This window comes from Aphis gossypii, chromosome 2, assembly GCF_020184175.1.
Source record: "Aphis gossypii isolate Hap1 chromosome 2, ASM2018417v2, whole genome shotgun sequence".
Taxonomy (NCBI): Eukaryota; Metazoa; Arthropoda; class Insecta; order Hemiptera; family Aphididae; genus Aphis; species Aphis gossypii.
In genome coordinates this window covers 39,447,003-39,467,228 of record NC_065531.1, presented here as the reverse complement: position 1 = coordinate 39,467,228, position 20,226 = coordinate 39,447,003, and the positions used below count along the sequence as shown (strand labels likewise).

Here is a 20,226-nt window from a genome sequence, read left to right as displayed (position 1 = left end):
ACTTAAAATAAAAATTAGTCTTATAAAGTATTAGTTATAATTTTAATTCATTAATAAATAATAATAATCAAGAATATAATTTAATTATAATCACTGATTGGCATATATCATATACTTATATTAAATTATTATATAATATATAGGTACTGTAATATTATTATGTCTGTCTATCTTACTGTGTCTAGCTGGTACAATATGTTGTCTACAGTGATAGTAATTACTAATTAGTAGATACAAATTAAACAAAATAATTACCCAGTAAAATAAAAAACTTCCAAAAATAAAATATTAAAAAAAGCTTTAAAAACCAAAGAAAATAGAATAAAATAAAGTCAATAGAATATGATAAAGTGCGCCCGTTCAATTTAATCGTACTATATTTTGGCATTGTGTACATAAAATTCCGGAATTCACACTTTGTCCTAAAAAATAGCCTCTATCCACTGCAAAGTCCAAATGAATAATTATTATTTGAAATGTAAATAAAATTATCAAATAAAATATTTGATAAAACAGTTTATATTTATTTAGTATTAGTTATTTTTCATATTGTTAATGCAATAAGTTAAACCAATTTTAAACAAAAAAAAAAATCGCATGTATTATATTATTTCATATATAACTAAAATCATAAATAACTATTAAGTCAATACCGATGTATCATAGAACGATGTAAATAGGTTCATGGTATATTTTAAAAGTAATCTAAATATTTTGCAAATTTCATTGTGTACCTATTGTAAATAATAATATCCGTAAGTAGAGGTAAAAAGTGCGAATAATGTTATTTTAATTTTAGAAAAAAAAATTTCAGTAAAACTTATTAGAAATCTTGTTTGAAATTTTCAAACTCTTATTAACATGTATGTACATTCTTAATTTTCGAAAATTAAGAGAAAGAGTTCAACTCAGAGTTCCAAAATGGAACATTTTTACTACTACAAAAGGTGATGAAAAATACAGAAAAAAAAAATTAAATAAACACGTATCATTATAGAAATGTAAAATCAATACCCACAGTTTAACCCACACAACATTTAAATAACTTAATAAGTAATAACTTAAAATTTGGGTTTGATAGTAATGTATTTCATTTTGTAAATTTATATTATAAGAGTAGGTATTATATTTTAGACAGATATTTTATGTCTTGAAATTATCATTTTTTATAAAACATCATTACCAGTTGTCCTTTGATTTCCAAAATTTTCGAAATGTTCGGACATCGTCACCCAACCGTAAATAGTGGTTAACAACTACTAACAAGATGAAAAATACGTGAACCATGTCGGTCGTCATGTAAAATCTGAATCCAAAAATTATATACGGACTGAGAATGGTATATGACAACGCAATCTAGCGATGAAAACGAGCAGTAATCGTATGAATCGACGTTCATCGCCGATGCGACTATACATACATATTATGTTTGTTGAACACGATATATTTTTAACCCAGCGGCTAGTTTTAATAAGGTACAAAGTCAGACGAATATGGAGTTGTGAATTGCAATGCAAGAGTTTTATCAATTTTGCTGGCTATCGATTTTTCCCGACATTTGTCTTTAATTCTGCCATATATATTAATTGTTTATGTTGATTCTGCCGATTGTTTATTCAACAAAAACCTATATGTATCATATATTATACGGTATTTTTTTTAATAAACAGTATAAAGGTACGTCCAGTTTACCATTGATAGATTTCTTACAAGTAAAAAGGTCATTTTGACGACATTGATATACGGCGTCCGCAATGGTTCAGGGCCTAAAGTCTAAGTTATTGTTAAGACTCCAAGTTATTATCCTAAATTTTCAAACTTTGTAAAATAAAAAGTTATTAAAAATAATAGTGGATAATAGTCGAGTAAATAGTTATTTTAAGAAATGATCCATACCTGCTTATTTTAAACTGATATAAACTCAGTTCACCTTTACAGTTGACTCAATATTTAAAGGAATACATGAGCCATGATTCATGAAGTATCTATCTATACTTCTAGTATTTCTAATTTTCTAATACTTTAATACAATAGGTAATACCTACAGAACTACTATTTGATACATATTTTTCCATTTAGATTACTTAAACATCTGTCTTAAATTCAATAAATTTAATATAATTTATAAAATTGAACTCAAGTAATATCTACAAAATTCTATTTTTCCTAACGTGTAAATATATTATTCATAATAACTAATTAGAATATAAAAATAAATCTTAAATTGATTGCTATGGCAATTACTTAACAAAGCTATTTTTCAAAACTTTTTTGCATAAAAGAATGACATAACAGATACCTATACCTAATATATATTATAATGTTATATTTTTGTATTTTTATGCGGCTATACGTTGTATTAAATACATTATACAATAGACTTACCAATTTTAGTATAATAATTACATTATATCTATTTATATATAAAGTGCTACAAAAGTACCGACTTTTGTCGGTTCCCGATACAGGTCAAAATCTTGCTCCACAAATACATTTCTATGGGCACTCGTTACTGTAGTCGTATCGACAAAGATACCTAACTATCAGTTCCAACACAAACAATAACCTTTAATACCTCATTAATTCTTCGATGCATTAAAAGTTCATGTTTTGTTTATCCCAATTTCTTTGTTATGCAAATCAAGGAACCAACTTTTGCTTACTTTTGTATATTATGTATATAATTAAATACAATTGCTAACATATGTATCATAAATCTTCAGTCAACATATTCTTTTATAATACCTTAGTTTAAATGTTTAATATTTTGTTATTATAGTACTTGTACGTATGACGCAGATATTTCAAAAATACGTACTACATGTACAAATTCCACTGATTTTTAGATACCTACTCTATTTTAGTGTTTAATCGCTTGAATCTTTAACAAGTAAATTCCTCCGGTACGTTTTTTGACATGCAAAAATAATTGGTAACTCCATTGATATTTGTGTAGTATATATTAGGTAAAATGTATAATAGATTATCATAATTCATGATAACAATCAATAGGTATTATAGGTATAAAACAAGTATTTAACTAATAAAAATAAAGTGGTAGTCCTGACATTTAATAAGTCATGTTAATATTGGCCTTAATTCAATAGGAAAATATTGTTCACAACTTAAAAACAGTAAACATTAAATGTGTGTCGAAAAATAATTTCAATGAACCTATAGTTAATGTTTATTTTCACAAATCAAAAATTAGTAGTTGCTGAATTTATGTTTTTACTAGCTATGTAATTAACTGGTTACTAAGTTTCATAATATGTACCAGATAGCCGATAGGTACATGCAAAGTAGATATAATCGGTGAAATGTACAATCACTCAGCCGTTGTGGAAAGGTATAAATAACAATTAGTCACCTTCAAAGCGTTCGTCAAGAATATGACATTTTTTAAAAACATTTTAAATTGTATGTTGTTAAAAATAATTAGAAATTGTTAGTACCTATATTAAATAATTGTCACTCGCCATAACTTATATTACTTTTATTCATCGCTTTATATTTGAATAGGTAACTTAAGTCTTAAATAAACGGACTTAACAATTTAGTTTGTGCAGTAGACCACAAGTTCTATAATATAATCGTAATTTCGTTGGTATACCGCACGGTGTAGGTATATATTATAATACATAAGCAAATCTAATAGGTATACAGCGTTATATCTTATACAACTATTTATAATATACAATATATTAACTATTAAGTGTATTATAAGAATTTAAAAAAAATGAAATCCTGTACCAGTAGATAATATAAGTATAGCTATAGTTGACGTAAAAACAAAAACACTCAATAATTATATAGATAAGCTACGTTTAGATACTAAATAGTATAATATATGTAAACATATTCTTTAGAATAATATTATACAACATAAAAAGTAAAGAAAATAATGAAAACACTTCCGCGAGTATATAAAAAGTATGCATCCGTGCATATATAATGTATGCGTGTAGGTATTACAATTTATAATATTACGAGTTTTGTGTGGTTGGAATAAGCTAACAGTTTAAAACAATATAACAAAACATAGTATCAGGTACACTTTTCAACTTAAGTGAAAACAGTATTGCGTTTGGGTTTCTTTATTATTATTTAGTGCTGTAGTCCGTAGAACATACACGTGGCCATCGCGGTCAAAATTATCGCGACAGCGGAAGACTTCAACGACCTAGAACCGTTACAGCCGTCGTCGTCGCACGAGCCACAGTACTTGAGGGTTTTCAGTTCGTCGTCGAGTCTTTGCATACCTTTACACAAGTCTGCTTTATTATAAACGCATCCTCGAGCCACTCGTACAATATCTTCTCCGTCTATATTATTTGATAGGTATATATGTGTGTTTGTACCGGAAACAAAAATATGTTACAACTATTAGATTATTGACGATAATATATTTCGTTTGTTATACATTTAGGGCTATAGTATTTATATGTAAATACATGTTATCTGAACCGTATTTAACTCATAGTGTTGATCAAACACTTATTAATACATCAATGTATTTTTTGATTTTTAAGATACTGAAATACTGCATAATTATATGTATCGTTTTTTAATAGATTTGGTTCAATATAGGTACTATAATACATTAATACATATTATTATATCATATAAATATGATCCATAAGGTCATAAAGTTAATAATTAAATCATATTAGTATTACATTAGTTTCTTAGCACACATGATGTAATTACAAATTTTGGTAATATAAATACATTGAAATCTAAACTCTAGTTATAATTTATATTATCAATTAGGTGTATACATGTGTTAGACCACATTGTTCTGATTCTAAAAAATAAAATATTGAAAAATGACTTGGCATTTTGATTATCTGTTTTCTCGAGACTTATAATTTTAGGATTACAAAATGAAATTTTACTTAGTGCAGGGCATGTGATATAAAAATAAATGTAGGTACTAAGGTACCTATACTCGTAAGTACCTATACAGACTACAGGTCCATTAGTTAACAACAAATACTAATAATTATCTAAAAAATGAATTTATATTACCTAATATTATTATTATTTTTTACGACATAAGTCACACAAAGTCAACGTTTTTGAATAAGCATATATTTTTTAATTTATATTCCAAAGCAGAATATTTTTCTGAGAATTTTAGTCTATAAAAATAAAAATTTTGAACGATAATTAGATAAAGTTTTTACTACTGACTTTTCCTTCGAAATCCGATTAAAAATAACTAAATTCTTGGAGAAATATATTCTATTTCATAATATGAAATTTAAACATGAATATTATTAATTATGAAAATTAAAATTATAAAGATAAAATAATCCTAAAATATATATTTTTTTTTTCAAAAACGTTTGTTATGAAATCAAACTATGTAAAAAATATACATCTAAAAACTATAACGATATTCGAGATATATAGTAATGATGAGTGTTTACTATTAAATAAATAAAACAGTATGTCTTTAAGCTTAATGTATCCTGAATATTGTTATAAGCGCAATAACATTTATATTTCTTAATATGATAACTAGCCTTGCACAATCGTCATATAGAATGCTTTACAAAGGATCTAATTTTATTAACAAGTCTATCTTTGTTATAGTCTAAACACTCTAAACTTTAAATTCAACAGTTATTCGTATTTTAAATATTTTGAAATGAAATAAAAATTTAATTATTAGTTAAGAAATTCATAATAATATAAATATGAAATAATATAATATTCTAAAATACATACGTTTGAGTACTACTTTAGTGCATCCAACTGAATCTTCACTAATGGTAGGCAAATTGTAATTGTTGTTGTGATTGATGTTGAAACCTACTTGATTTGCGAAATTTTGTAGAGCATTACTTGCAGTATTTAGGGTGTTTCCTAGTTCGTGGTTGAAATCATTAATCGCTCTAGTATTACACTCAACTAAAAGATAATCATCTTTCAAGAATGGATCACCGCAATTTTTGCTCCACCAGCCACAAGTGTAGCATTTTAGACTAGTACCTGATAATCAAACATTACAATTAGATAAAAGTAAAACTAAAATATGTACAAGCTATAATAATTAATATAAATAAGACATCAATATTTATTTTTATGAATGTAATTAGATACATAAACATGTAAATTTAAAAAATAAAATTTTCACGAAGACAAAATCAGAGTATCGTCAATGTGATTATGATTGTATATTTTTATTTTCTATCGTAATGATTTGATTTGAATATTATACGGTAGGTAGACTAATGCTCTTAAATATATTATAATATTATACTTAAATTTCCTGAAAATCTAATAAGTAGGACTTTAGTAGGTAATAGGTAATAGTCATACATATTATAGCTTGTAAGTAGGTAAATATATAATACGATATATTACAATTTTTTAAATAAAATGTTTTCTCTATATAGTTTTCAATGATCTATATTTCTATTAAAATAACATATAACCTACTAGAAATAAATATGTGATAAATTCATATTTTTTTTTTAAAAAAGAAAAGTTAAATTGCTCATAACAGTATTATACTAAAAACTAGAAGAATTAAACCCACTTTTTAAAGAGTTTTTTCATGGCTTGAGGTATACTACCATACGACGCCGGTTGGTCAATTCCCCATGAAACATATTGTATATACTATATGTATAGATTTCTTTTTTAAGATATTAATTTTCTTCAACCCAACATTAGCCTCCCCTTTTACTGTCTCCTCACTTAGGTGTCTAGTTACATAAATGTGTATATTACATATTATTACGGCATCAATTCACTGTCTACGTAACAGACACGTCTTATTCCCCTTATAAATTATAATGAATATACAGAGTACCTATGGCTTTAACCCAAATAGGTAAATCCACTTTATTAACATAAAATAATGATTTAAAACAAATGCTTCATGTTTTTGTAATCTATCTACTATCCATAATTCTTATTAATTAATAAAAAATAATTATAAGACCGATATACTTATTGCAAGAAACTTAAACTATGTATTTCAAAAAGAAATGATAAAGAATGTCAAAATATTTGATAAATTGTCGAAATCAATGATATGCATCTCTCTTTGTTTCGGATATAAAACCCATATTAATAGTCGTGTGAATGTGTGATGATAGGAGTGTAGTTGTAACAAATAGTGACTAATGACTAATATTATTTTTCACTTTGCAAATATAGCAAAAAAAATATATATATTATATATATATATATATTCAAAATTATTATATTTCAAGGTTACTAATGTATTATATGTTTATCTACACATCTATAAAGTATGACAATATATGTATTTAACCATTTTAACCTAACCCACAGTAATACTCAAAACAAGATTTTTTTACTTGATAATTTTTGTATGCGCATATTAATATAATAGTCTATTACTTAAAAATGTTAATGATTTTTGTACATCATAAGAACATTTAATATATTAAGTTTTTAATTTTTTATTGTATTTTTATAATGTCATATTGTCATAATAGGTATGACCGTAAGGTCCTGCAGCGTATATGAATACATTATGATTTCATATTTTCATATTAACCATCTAATTTTTGTGTAACGTTTAACTTTTAATTATTTTAAGCTACCACATATGTTTATAATAATAATACTAAACTAATTATTGTTATTAAATCTTTATTAGGTAGCGCGTTTTATTCTAGCTTATACTGAATTATCACTATACATAGATAATAATTAATAATTATATCTCAATTAAATAAAATTAAGGGTACCCATTAATAATCATAAATATTATGTTATTGTTAATATTATTTTTATTTTGCAATTCGTTTTTAAATATAATCGTGATGACAAGTTAAAATTTTTGAATAAGCTTTAAAAGTATATTATTTTACATTACCACCATTTAGCAATACAGACGTTTATACTAAGTTCATAATATTTCTAAGACGAAATCTAAAATATATTCTATCTACAGGTAAGTTAGTTAAGTTTTTTATTTATACATGTGTATTCAAAATGTTAAATATTTTTACGTTAATGACAGTTTTATGATAGAATACTCATTTGTCTTAATAGTATGTATTTATATATATATTGTATATAATATACATAGTATGCTTTCTATCGTTACTGATATAAATCATTAGCATTGCTTTATATAAAACAATAAAACATAATGTACAAATAATATAAATCAAACGATTAAGTGTTTAACTATATATATTTTCGAGATTTATATTCATTTATTGATCGTTCCCACTTAATCGCGAAAAATGTCAATAGGTACTATAATATACTGTATACTTATATAATAATAATAAAAAGTGGTTTTAAGTAATAATTAATAATATATTATGGAGATTATAATATACAATGTAGGTACTTACGTCAATAATAATATATTCATAATATACCTTTACAATAATATGGTATACTGCCAATTACAGTAATAACTTGAAATTATTGTTAATATTTACGCTCGTTTTAACAATTTTCGATTAATGTATTTTTATTATTATTATTTTTTTTTTATTTGACAAAAAATATTTAGGTTTAACCACAGTCTGTATAGGCATGAAAAGGCATTAATTAATTAAATAAATTTTAGTATGTACATATATTATAACATTACATTCAAATAATCAAACCAATACGGCAATTTCTATTATTTTTTTACATAAATAGTGTTTCCGCATTAACGCCTTGTAAAGATAAATACTTATTACATTGTCAAAATATAAGACAAAAATAAGTAGTACTAGTAATAAATAGGTACTGACAAATTATTAGTTAATTTTGATATGTTAATATTACCATTTTAACTATTGGTGCGTATTGGTATTTGATTATACTAATAATAACAACACAATAAAATATATAACACATCAATAACTTGATTTCGTTGTTGATAGGTATACCTAATCTAATAGTAATAAATTACAAAATATCTTATCGTACTGCTGACATTTTAGATATTTTTTTTTTCAAAATTTATCAAAAACAACAATTTTTTTATTATTTAAATGTGTGCATTTAAACATTTTAAACATTACATTTTATCTATACGTATTGTACATTTAAAATAGTTTAATAATGTTATTTATTTCATACAATTTTCGATAAATATAAATTAATATTTTTTAGCATTCATATTCACTTAAAAATATAATGATATAGTAGGTACATAATATTGCAATTCTATAAAATTTTCAATTATGATAGTATTTTACCAGGCACGTACAAAAAAAAATTCGGGGGGGTTTGTAAAAAAATTTACAATAATCAATATTTATCGATATAAATAAACTACACAACTATTAGTTTTTGGTGAACCCCCAAAACCCCCCGTGTATACGTGCCTGTATTTTACCAAATCCTTTCAATAGTTTGAATATACCTATACAGTTTTAAAATTTCGCATACGTTTCATAATCAGGCTTACTAATTTTGATAACTATTAATCATCTTTATTTTTATGCATTAGTCGAATTTCATAACTTAGTGTATTAGTTTAAATATTACGTCTAAATGATTAAATATATTTAGTTTGTATAAGATTTTAACAAAATGTAAAATAAAATAAAATAATAATTTATTGCACTTTGCTCATTGTCATCAATAATACCGTGTACAAATTAACGAAATATTCAACAACAACATTTCAATTAATGTAATAATTAGCAATGGATTTTTATAACCTTCAATGAGTCCTTGCCGTCACGGGTACTATAACAGTAAAATTGTATTACCTAGTGGTATATTCACTTTCCAGGGGAGTCATGGTTCACTGATGATTTTTATTTTAAGTAGGTAAACAAATAAAAATGTGCTCATTAAAGTCTTCATTTGGATATTATGAATGTTTAGTTTGAAATTCTGTATAGAGTACTCCGCATATTATTATGTTGATTTACTACTATAACGTCGTAATAATATAACTTCTATTAGCCAGTAATCACCGCCCACCAGATGTTCTGTTAGTAGTGTTGTGAATTTAATGCACTACCATAAAATAGAACCTTAAAAATGTAGTTTTAAATACATTTAAAAATTCCAATAAGCACAAACACTAACTCATGCTTATTAAATATAAAATAATATCATTATTTTAATGAAAAAATACATTCATGTTCATGTATTGTTTATAAAAAATAAAAATATTGATTAGTTCAGACAATTGCTAAATTAAAAAAAAATTTGTACTTTTACATTTGAAAGTCTTTAAAAAGTTGTTATTAAATTATTAGTTTTTATAAAAGTGCGTAGGTATATATATATACCTACAATATTTTTTGGTCACAAACTTGTAAATAGACAGATGGAAATAATATTGATACCTAACTTAATGGTGTGGATGAAGTATATTGTACTGTATATTACGTAAATTACGCGTAGGCCGTATGTACCGAAAGTATTTATACTACTCGCGGTTTAATTTTAATAAAGATTTAGTGAAAGTCTTCAGCACGTTACATCGACGTCCGGTTATAACACGAGTAAATACAAAACCTGCATATCTAGTTTAAAAATAAAATCCTTGTTTGCGAATTTGTAAATCATCAAAGGAAGATAACAGTTTGAATAATGTTAAAAAAAAAGTAAGAATGATTTTAAAAATCTGAAAATTTAAATCGACAAGAAATAAATAAAAATTACTTACTTGATCCAAACAAAGCGATTAAACAGATGAATATCGATACAGTTGATTTCATATTTGTTAGTTTTCTTTTCTTTTTAGGTGAATATTATTAAAACACAATTATTATTCAGAAGTATAACGTATATAAACAGTAACACTAAAATAGACCACTACTAATGTAGTTGTTATCGTTGTGGATACTAACGAACAAGTGTCTGCAGACTGCAAATGGTTCTGACTCTCACGCACCTCTCTAAAAACTATTCTGCGTACACCTACCACTAACCGACCTTGGGCTTGCCCAACGTGCGTTTTCAATCGTAGTTGTTTGTTATTGTTATTGTTATTATTTGTTTTTTTTTGTTCTTTTCATACTTCTCTCTTCTGAAACACTTCGTTGATGTTATTATTTATCATATACAGTTCACTTTATAAAAATCTTCCTATAATACACGTCTTATTCTCTGCTAACCGGGCAAAAAATTATTAATAATAATTAAAATAAATAATAAATAATTATATGGACTTCATATTATGAAATATAATATGAAATACTAATTCGCATTAATGATGACAAATTATAGTCTATTACAGTATAATGTAAACTGTCGTAGTTGGTTCTAAAACGATTATGTATAAAAATAATGTACATGAATGACCAATAAGTATAATATGATGTATAATTGCGTTTTAAAATATAAAACAATACACCACTTATTTTTTGTAAAAATACATTTTTTTTAAAAACCTTAGGAATTAACTTAACTACATTTGTATAAGTATAACTACTACGAAGCTCTTTAAGGACATTTGCACTGATCTAATTTATTATTCAATTTTAAATCTTAAAAATAACAAACATAATATTCTGATATTCCATTATTATTATTGATGCTAATGGTTTATATGTTTTAGAACTTGTATAGGTATATTGAACGTTATAATTTTGTTATGTATTATTTTATAAGTATCCAATAACTTCGATTTTATTTTATACGAGCTTTGATTTTTGTATCAAATACACAATTATAATTTATAATTATAACACATGTTTTCACTCTAGATCTAAACATTTGTATCTAAATAAATTATACTATAAGTAGAACACAATTTATTGTTTTCCATTTTCACGTTTACATTTTTACACTAGAACTAAACATGTTTGAAATAATAATTTTAAGTATGTATAATATTTATCATTATAATATGTAATGTACATTAGATAGTTTTTACGATCGTAAATCTTAATTGTATAATAATTGTTATACTCTACGTTATAACTTTAGTATAGACTATAATAATATAATTTTCACATTAAAGAAAAACATACATTTATAAAATACTTTATTATAGAAAAATAGTGACATAGTTAACTTATAATTGTATGCTACAAAAGTTTCAACTAATAAAAACAGTATTATTTATTTTCAAGGTATATTTTTGTCATAAAGATACCAGATGCTGGTTTAATATAAATATATATAAATATATACTTCTCAAAATGTATTAAAAATACTTGCACTGGTGATTAAATCAAAAATATTTGACTTGTATTTGAGAGTAATATTCTCATTTTTACAAAATAAGGATAGCGAATGTTGCTGCCACTACAGTGGCAAACGCTATGTATGTCTTTTGCGCTGAATTACAATAATCTGTCAAGCAAGTGCACACGTCCTGTTTACCACCAAATCCGGATCGATGGTAACATTTATTATTGTAATTTGAAACGTCCCAGCCACATGTCCTGATGATCCGATTTTTATCCGATGGCACTGTAATATAAAGAAAACCATAGATAAATTTAAAATTATCCATTAAATAATATACTTTTTTATACAGACTCTCATGTTCTTATTAGAACATTTTAAATTCTAAAGAGACAATTAATTATATATATATATATTAAATTTAATAAAGATTAAAATAGAAAAGTTTCTTTTTTAAATTATTAATTTTATTAATATTATAATATCGTAAATTATAGTTGTATATCTTATTCGAATTATAGTTTAAAAAAATCATTAGTTTGCATTTTAATTATAAATAAAATAATATTATGTGTTAACTATTCCCTCAAGTTTCAACGATTTGGTGGTACATTTATAATATTTTTTGAAAACAATGTAGTATATTTAAAAAACCGGTCAAGTGCGAGTCTGACTTACACACAAAGGGTACCGTACCATTTCTGTAATTTTGTGGTAGATTTGGGAAAACTTTGTCAATTAACTCATTGGTCTTTGTTGTTATTTTTCAGAAATTTATTAGCAATGTGATGCATTGTGTTTATTCATCGATCGTCATGGAAACAAATAATAACAAATTCAGGAATAATTATTTCTTTCGCGCAAATGATTATTATTATTATTGTAACTAATAGCAACCAAAATTATTATTATCATTGTAACTAATAGCAACCAAAATAATCAAAATTCCAATCGTAAATCTCAAAATGTCTGTTTGAGCACCTATCGGGGTTGGGTCTATCACTTTTTAAAGTATTTGTTGTTATAGCGGCAACACATCATCTGTGAAAATTTCAACTGTCTAACTTTCACGGTTAATGAGACACAGCCTGGTGACAGACGGACAGACAGCGAAGCCAAAGTAATAGGGTCCCGTTTTACGGTACGGTACCCTAAAAATGAATACTTAATAAGTTATCAAATTCATCAGAATTACAATATTCAGTACCTATATTACGCGTTTTTATGTTTTATTTTTATGCACGCACTTAAAAATTAAAATACATAAACAATTTATGTGTAAGATGTAGAAATTCTACACCAACTAACAACAAACCTAAATCAGATCAATTATTTGAATTAATTTTACATTGTAAAAAATAATAGTATAAAAAACCGAATCTCAAATAAATACATTTTAAAACACTGTGAACAAAATAATTGTGTTCATTTACAGTATTTTACACAGCCCAATTGACTTAAAAAATAATTTTGGTACATAATATATTTATTAATAGGCAATAGCCAATAAATAATACAATAATTTATACGCGTATTCTGCATTTTTATTATTATATATTATTAAGCATGATAAATGTTAACCTCGTGAAAAAAAATAGCACAAATAGGTAATATATTCTTTTAGGCAGTATAAATAATAAATACATTTTTAAAATAGGTATAATTCTAATGTTAAATAAATTATATATTATGATTAACAATAATATATAATATTTCATAAAGCTATAAAGGTTTAATAAAGGGATTTTTACTTTTGATATACCTACTACATACATTCACCGATTTCTTTAATAGTAGACACGTGCGTTGCTTTAACAGGCTATGATCCAATGTATTGAAGTGTCAGTGCACTCGGTGCAGAGTTTACACTCCCTCTTTAATAGTTTAAATAACGCCAGACATGTGTGTTAAATAGACTTATTGAATATTGAAGTTCAACTTAAAATTAATTTTCATTTAAAACTAGTATTTTAACCTAACATTATTCAAAAATATAAACCGTATTAATTATTTTATTTTTTAGTAATGTATAACTATTTATTATTGTATCGATCAATAAAAAGTATTTGCACTTGGGGATTATATTAACAACAAAATCATAAAACTCATTTAAATATACTATCTATAATATATATGCATAGTAGAGTTAGGTACCTAATAATTTTATTAATATATTAAATGGAATGCGTTTAATTATTATCTATAAAACTAAATTACTAAACTTAATATTTTAGCTACTGCGTATTGTCTAAAATGAACATAACCGTTATAAATGAAACAAATTCTTCTAATAGTAAGTAGCTAGTTTTTGGAAAATTATATAAATCTATTGATTTAAAGGTACATTTTCTTAAAAATATTTTACTCTTTTGAAAATAGATATTATTATTTTTTAGAAAATTCGAAGTTATTACAAATAGTTAAAAAATAGTTAAATACAGTTATTACAAAGAATACATTTTTTACTATTTTTTTTACGTTAAAATGTTTGATATTAATTTTTTGAATGACTTATTTCATATTTTTTTGAGAATATCAACATGTAAAAATCTAATTCTAAACAACTAGCTTATAAATTAAAAATTTTGATGAGCGGAATATTATTTTAGTGGACTAACATTTTGTGGGTATTATTAATTATTATTATATACTAGTGTAAATAGTATATAGTATACTGTTGTATTGTATATAGTATACTAGTGTATATAGTATAATAGCTTGTTATAGTTATCGAAACCAAACGTCTTAATCTTCAATTTGTTTATATTATATTATTATTACCTATTGTATTTCAATTTAAATACGTTTGAAAAGCATTTCAAATAATAAACATAATTTAAACTTCAGAACAAAAAACAATTCATTTCAATAATATATATAAAAAAAACTTTACTACTCATTGTTTTTTAAATTTCTATTTTAAAATTTTAGAACAATTTTAAAAACGATTCCACAGTAAGAATGTTATATAAAATACTTTTAATTATTTGTGTTGGTTGTACGTCATTGGCTATCTTCCAAACTGTTAATATTTTATTATTAGATTACAAAATAAACATTTTAATATCTGATTTCAAAATCACACATTCACATGCCCTTAAAAATAAATTATAATTTTCTCTGATATCAACAATTTTAAACATAAGATATTGATAAGAAATATATAAAATAGTTTATTTGAATATAAAAATTGAATTTATTACTTATTATTATTCGCCATAAACAATTGTGAAGTAGAATATAGTATTATATTATAGTTAATACTAAATAAATATTGGCGTATTAACAATAATAAGTACTTAAATAATAAATATATAAATTACAAAGTACAAACTACAAATTATACCTAACTCTTTGCACTTGTAATGTTAATTAATAACCCTATATAATCATTTTAGAATAATATCCTTTTTAACTTTGTTCTTTCGTTGTCGTCACTTTAATTTTAATTTGAGCAGTAAAATATATCCCCTTCATAAAATAAGGTCTGATATAGTAGTCTAGCAATTTATACTTACATCCGTTGACCTCCGGCTCGATTGTTTGAATGATTTTTCTGCAGAGGGTATAATTTTTGCGACTCTCTTCTGGAACACCTATATTTAACTTTGAGCATTCCGTTTTAAAATGATCTGGAAGTTTTTCCTGTGCACAAGCCGTGTCATTATGGCTATTGCACACATAACAGCGTATGTCATTTTTCTCACCCTCTGCTTTCACTGGAAACAAAAATTCCAAATTATGTTAATAATTTATTTAATCGGTTTGTTTTTATCAATGCATTTTAATATTTAAGCATTTTATTTTTACAGTATATTTGATACCTAAGTATTTATAAGACCTTAAATCATAACACCACATTGCCCTATAATATGATACATTAACATTTACTTTTTCAAATGTTTATTCTTATTGTAACAAAAGGAACACATAAAAAAATTGTTATCGTTCTGTAAATGTACACAAATCAAATGTAAAGAAAAGTTACAACCTTTTATATTTTATAAGCACGAAAAAACCATACACGCCTAATAGTTATTTTTCTCCTAATAATAATGATGAGCAATACAAACACGGTCATCAACGCGTGGCTGCCCATTTATGTAAATAAGTACCTACATTATGTATTGTGTGATATAAATACTATAGTTTAGTCGTATAGGAAATAAAGGTGCGAATAAGTAAAACAATGATGAAAGTAATATTTATTATTTTTTTTATTTAATAAATTCTTTACAATTCACTATACAAATAAATAAAAAAAAACGTAAGGAATGGATAAAGCTTAAATAAAACTTTACGAATATGAAATATAATTAACACCTAATGTACAACAGACTACCTATTTGGTTCGCTAAGGATTTTATTAAGACATTTTTTATTCTTGTTTGCACCCATCATCGCGCAAAACAAACCATTGACTATATTATAACATAGGAAAGTGATGCTTAAATTTTATTTTAGTACAACGTCGTAATTAAAATGATTCCATAGGACATATATGTCTCCCCTGAACGTATAAATTTGACTTTTTTTTTAAAATTTCGTAAATTTTTTTCTCCCTACTCGTAATACGTAATACGGTGATAAATTCTAAAAAAACCACATTCGGTAAATAGATTTTCTCGATCTTCTACAATATATAATGCATTCGTAACTACATAGGTATACGTCACAGTTATTCATATAAAATCGTATGGTAAAAAACGTACTCGGACTACAGTACCTATGTATATATATACGTTTTTAGCCCTATCTCCGAGCGTGCACCCCAAGTACAATAATAATATATGTATTTATGATATCGTATTATACACCCACACTGCAGTGGCGATAATAGGCACGCACGACTACGATGATATTAGCGTGAAAAAGCATTACGTTCTACGAGCTTACCTGTGCTGAAAACCGTCGAGACGGCGATCAACGCTATCGCGGCGTAAGCGACGGACGTGCAGTACATGGTGCGTGTCGGGACGGTCGAGCGCAAAACACAGGGACCCCGGAGGCTGCGCCGAATCTACTCCGCGGATGTAAGTCGACGATCTGCAAACGCGGGTGGCGCGCTCAAAGGCCGGCGGCGACGGAATACGCGTTGCTGTGGACCGTGTGTGTACGTTGACCGGTGTGATTTGCGACTCTCCCGGAAGCCCCCCAATTAGGCCAATTGGCCTCAGCCGCCGCCGCCACCCCACTCAGCGGTCGCGACTCGTCTCGGCGCGAGAATCGTTTATAGCCGACGAGTTGCGTACACCTATACATATACGCGCGATATTATAAAACGTTATTATTATTATTATTAGTAGTATATTACACGTTCGTGTTTTTATTATAATATATTATTATTGTTATAAGGTTGTTGTTGTTTCGTTCACGTTTTATGTGCCGTGTGACTGTGCGCGGCGTTATCCTGTACCGCCGGATAGACCTCGAGATTATAGGGTGCCCCCCGATCCCCGCCCCGTCGTCGTGCTACAGCTGGGGACTTGTGAACTTATATTTGAACGCGTTAATTCCGGAAAAAAAATCATGATAATAATTTTATAATATTATATACCTATAACTGCAAGTCGCCACATGATGGCTTCCGAAGAATAATATATTATAATATATTATTGTGCGTTAGGCTGTATACAGAGTGCTCCTGCGGTTTGGGTAACTCCGGCGACAAATTCATATTTTCGATTAAAAATTAAGAAAATTAAAAAAAAAGAGTCGTCTTTGTCCTCCTCGTTCGAAAATAAAAAAATTCTATTGCTTAAGTAAAATAAGATTGATTTCGAAAGTACCTACTTTTCTAATTTTCTTATACAACACGGTTGCAGAGCACGAAACATCGGCATGAGCCTAATTCCTCGGTTTCCAAAAAAAGCTTTTAGAACTATAATTAATCCAGTGATGTGCAAGTGTGGGAGGTGGTGGATGTTCAGAAACTTGGAGCACATGGTTTTTTATATACTATATAAAAACACAGTGTTTAAAAAAAAAGCCACTAAATATTGAAAATCTCATTGTACGCCATTACAGTGGCAAGGCGTAGCTATATACAATATTGCAAGATGATTTTAGGTACCGATAATGATGTCGACGTTCAAATGATTATTGTCATTGTTTCTTATACATAAACGATATTTTTCTTTACATATTTGATGATTAAAAACTACTATTATAAGTACTACGTACCTATTTTTATACAAAACCTAAATTATTGTAAGTAATTTAAAGTTTAATATAACATATTATATTCGTTTATTTTCCATTTATCCATTATACTTGACATATCGTCCCATTGAAAATACAAGTGAAGTCCATAGCAAAGTATTGACTTTGACAATTTGAAAATAAGCACTATAATAAATACAAAAAAAAAACTTAGGAAACTTTTTACGACGAAACAGCAAAATATCTAAAATAAAATCTGGAACTCCATATAATATGCACGACACAGCAATCAAGAGAATATAGTTAGTAAGTAATAGGCGATTTAATATAATTAACTGATAAAAAAGTAGCACTAAATAAAACTACTGCTGATAATCGTTCATTAAAAGGTTATATTATAAAACTTATTTAAAACTAATAAATTTAAAAAACAAGTAATTCTTAATATTATTCAAAACTAGCAAATAAAACAATATATACGTATAATAATACTATAATATATTAATTTTAAATAGGTAAATCTACTATTAAAAGATAATACAAAATTGAAAGCTATAACTGGCAAATATAACAATATTGCTTTTAAAATACTTAATTATTAACTGTGGACTAAAAATTAATATTAATTACTATTTTAACACCTATTTACTGATAATAATTATTGATTAAAACTATTTATATAGAGACCATAATTATCATATACTGTTGTTTGCTTTGTTAATTAGGTTTTTAATTTTGAAAAATACAATTGAATTACGAAAAAAATAACTTAAGGAAACTTTGGCAAATTTAGAGTAGTACAAACACTACAAACTACAAATATCCTTAAAATAAATAAGCTATATTTTGAACACACCGTATCTGTGTATACAAGTATAATAGAGAATGGCATAGGTAGGTTATAGAGGTACTTAAAATAAATCGATCATTATTTATTTTTCTTTTAATTTTTTTTTTCATTGCTGATAAAAACCAACAGCAAAAAAAAATGACTACAATAATACTTTTAGTATAACGTTACAGTCTATATACATAGTAACAATACACAATAATGTACACACTCGCCCACCGATAACGGTCGATCTCGGCTTGTAATACGTATATGCCTATATTATATACTATGCATATTACCAATTATAATGATATACAATATATTATTTTATATTATTCATCGTGTGTATACGTTATGGACTAACGCCGTAAGAAAACATTAGTATAACCTTTGTGTGTTCCAACGAACCTACGAAATGGTGGCGATCACGTGTAGAATGAACTCTACACGGGTGTAATAATAATATACAATATGCAGAAGAATGAATATCGAAGATGAACATTTACGAGTGGTTAAAAATTATATATAATGCACGTTGGAGAAAAAAGACCATTTGCATTTACACGGACGTCTGTCAAGTGTCAAAAATATGTGTAAGCTTATAATCAACATACGTATAATGAAAACGACGGATGTTGAAAAGCGTGTACAGCAAGATGGTTTCTACGAGTGTTCTTTGTCAGTTATGTCTGTTCGTTAAACAATTTTAAATAAAGACGTTCTAATTTTATATCGCGACTTATCATTGTTAAGGTCTCCTGCTATCTCTCCACACATTATTTGTTATTACTTGTTGTTTACGTGATGTTATAAAATGTATTATAATTATTTTACTAGTATGTTATACGAACGGGGTGAATAAAATAATATTTAAATTCTACAAGTTCTGTTTTTGTGATTCTGCCATTCGTTAGACTGTTGCTATGGCCTGATTCTTGAATAGCTAATTCAATTTATAGGTCTTCATTGACAAACCAATATTGCAGTTGTCATACAAATTCGAGAGCACGAAAACGTTGTTTTATTACATATTATATTGTTATACAATTTTATTCTTACAAAGTTACATATTCAAAATGATGTTAAATTTCAGAAATTTAATTTTCGAGAAATATTATACATTAGATGAAACTTCC

The 20,226-nt window shown here is 26.0% G+C and overlaps 2 protein-coding genes and 1 long non-coding RNA gene across 4 annotated transcripts; all 3 read right to left on the bottom strand.

Moving 5' to 3' along the window:
* Window positions 1-1,131: 1,131 nt before the first annotated feature.
* LOC126550198 (uncharacterized) lies at window positions 1,132-2,158 on the bottom strand. Of its 2 annotated transcripts, none has more exons than XR_007604237.1 (3): window positions 1,897-2,158; window positions 1,693-1,818; window positions 1,132-1,627 (listed from the first exon to the last, which is right to left on the bottom strand). It is a non-coding gene; the product is annotated as an uncharacterized LOC126550198 (long non-coding RNA). The 2 variants fall into 2 exon arrangements; XR_007604238.1 differs by having other exon boundaries at window positions 1,711-1,818.
* A 1,323-nt stretch (window positions 2,159-3,481) lies between these two features.
* Window positions 3,482-10,836, bottom strand: LOC114131347 (uncharacterized). Its single transcript, XM_027996540.2, has 3 exons — window positions 10,628-10,836; window positions 5,737-6,000; window positions 3,482-4,325 (listed from the first exon to the last, which is right to left on the bottom strand). The coding sequence occupies exons 1-3, from the start codon at window positions 10,677-10,679 to the stop codon at window positions 4,108-4,110; spliced, it is 534 nt and encodes a 177-aa protein (XP_027852341.1). The 5' UTR covers window positions 10,680-10,836; the 3' UTR covers window positions 3,482-4,107.
* Window positions 10,837-11,933: 1,097 nt separating this feature from the next.
* On the bottom strand, window positions 11,934-17,249 carry LOC114131362 (uncharacterized). The gene is made up of 3 exons (XM_027996554.2): window positions 16,993-17,249; window positions 15,615-15,815; window positions 11,934-12,381 (listed from the first exon to the last, which is right to left on the bottom strand). The coding sequence occupies exons 1-3, from the start codon at window positions 17,057-17,059 to the stop codon at window positions 12,182-12,184; spliced, it is 468 nt and encodes a 155-aa protein (XP_027852355.1). The 5' UTR covers window positions 17,060-17,249; the 3' UTR covers window positions 11,934-12,181.
* Between the last annotated feature and the right edge of the window lie 2,977 nt (window positions 17,250-20,226).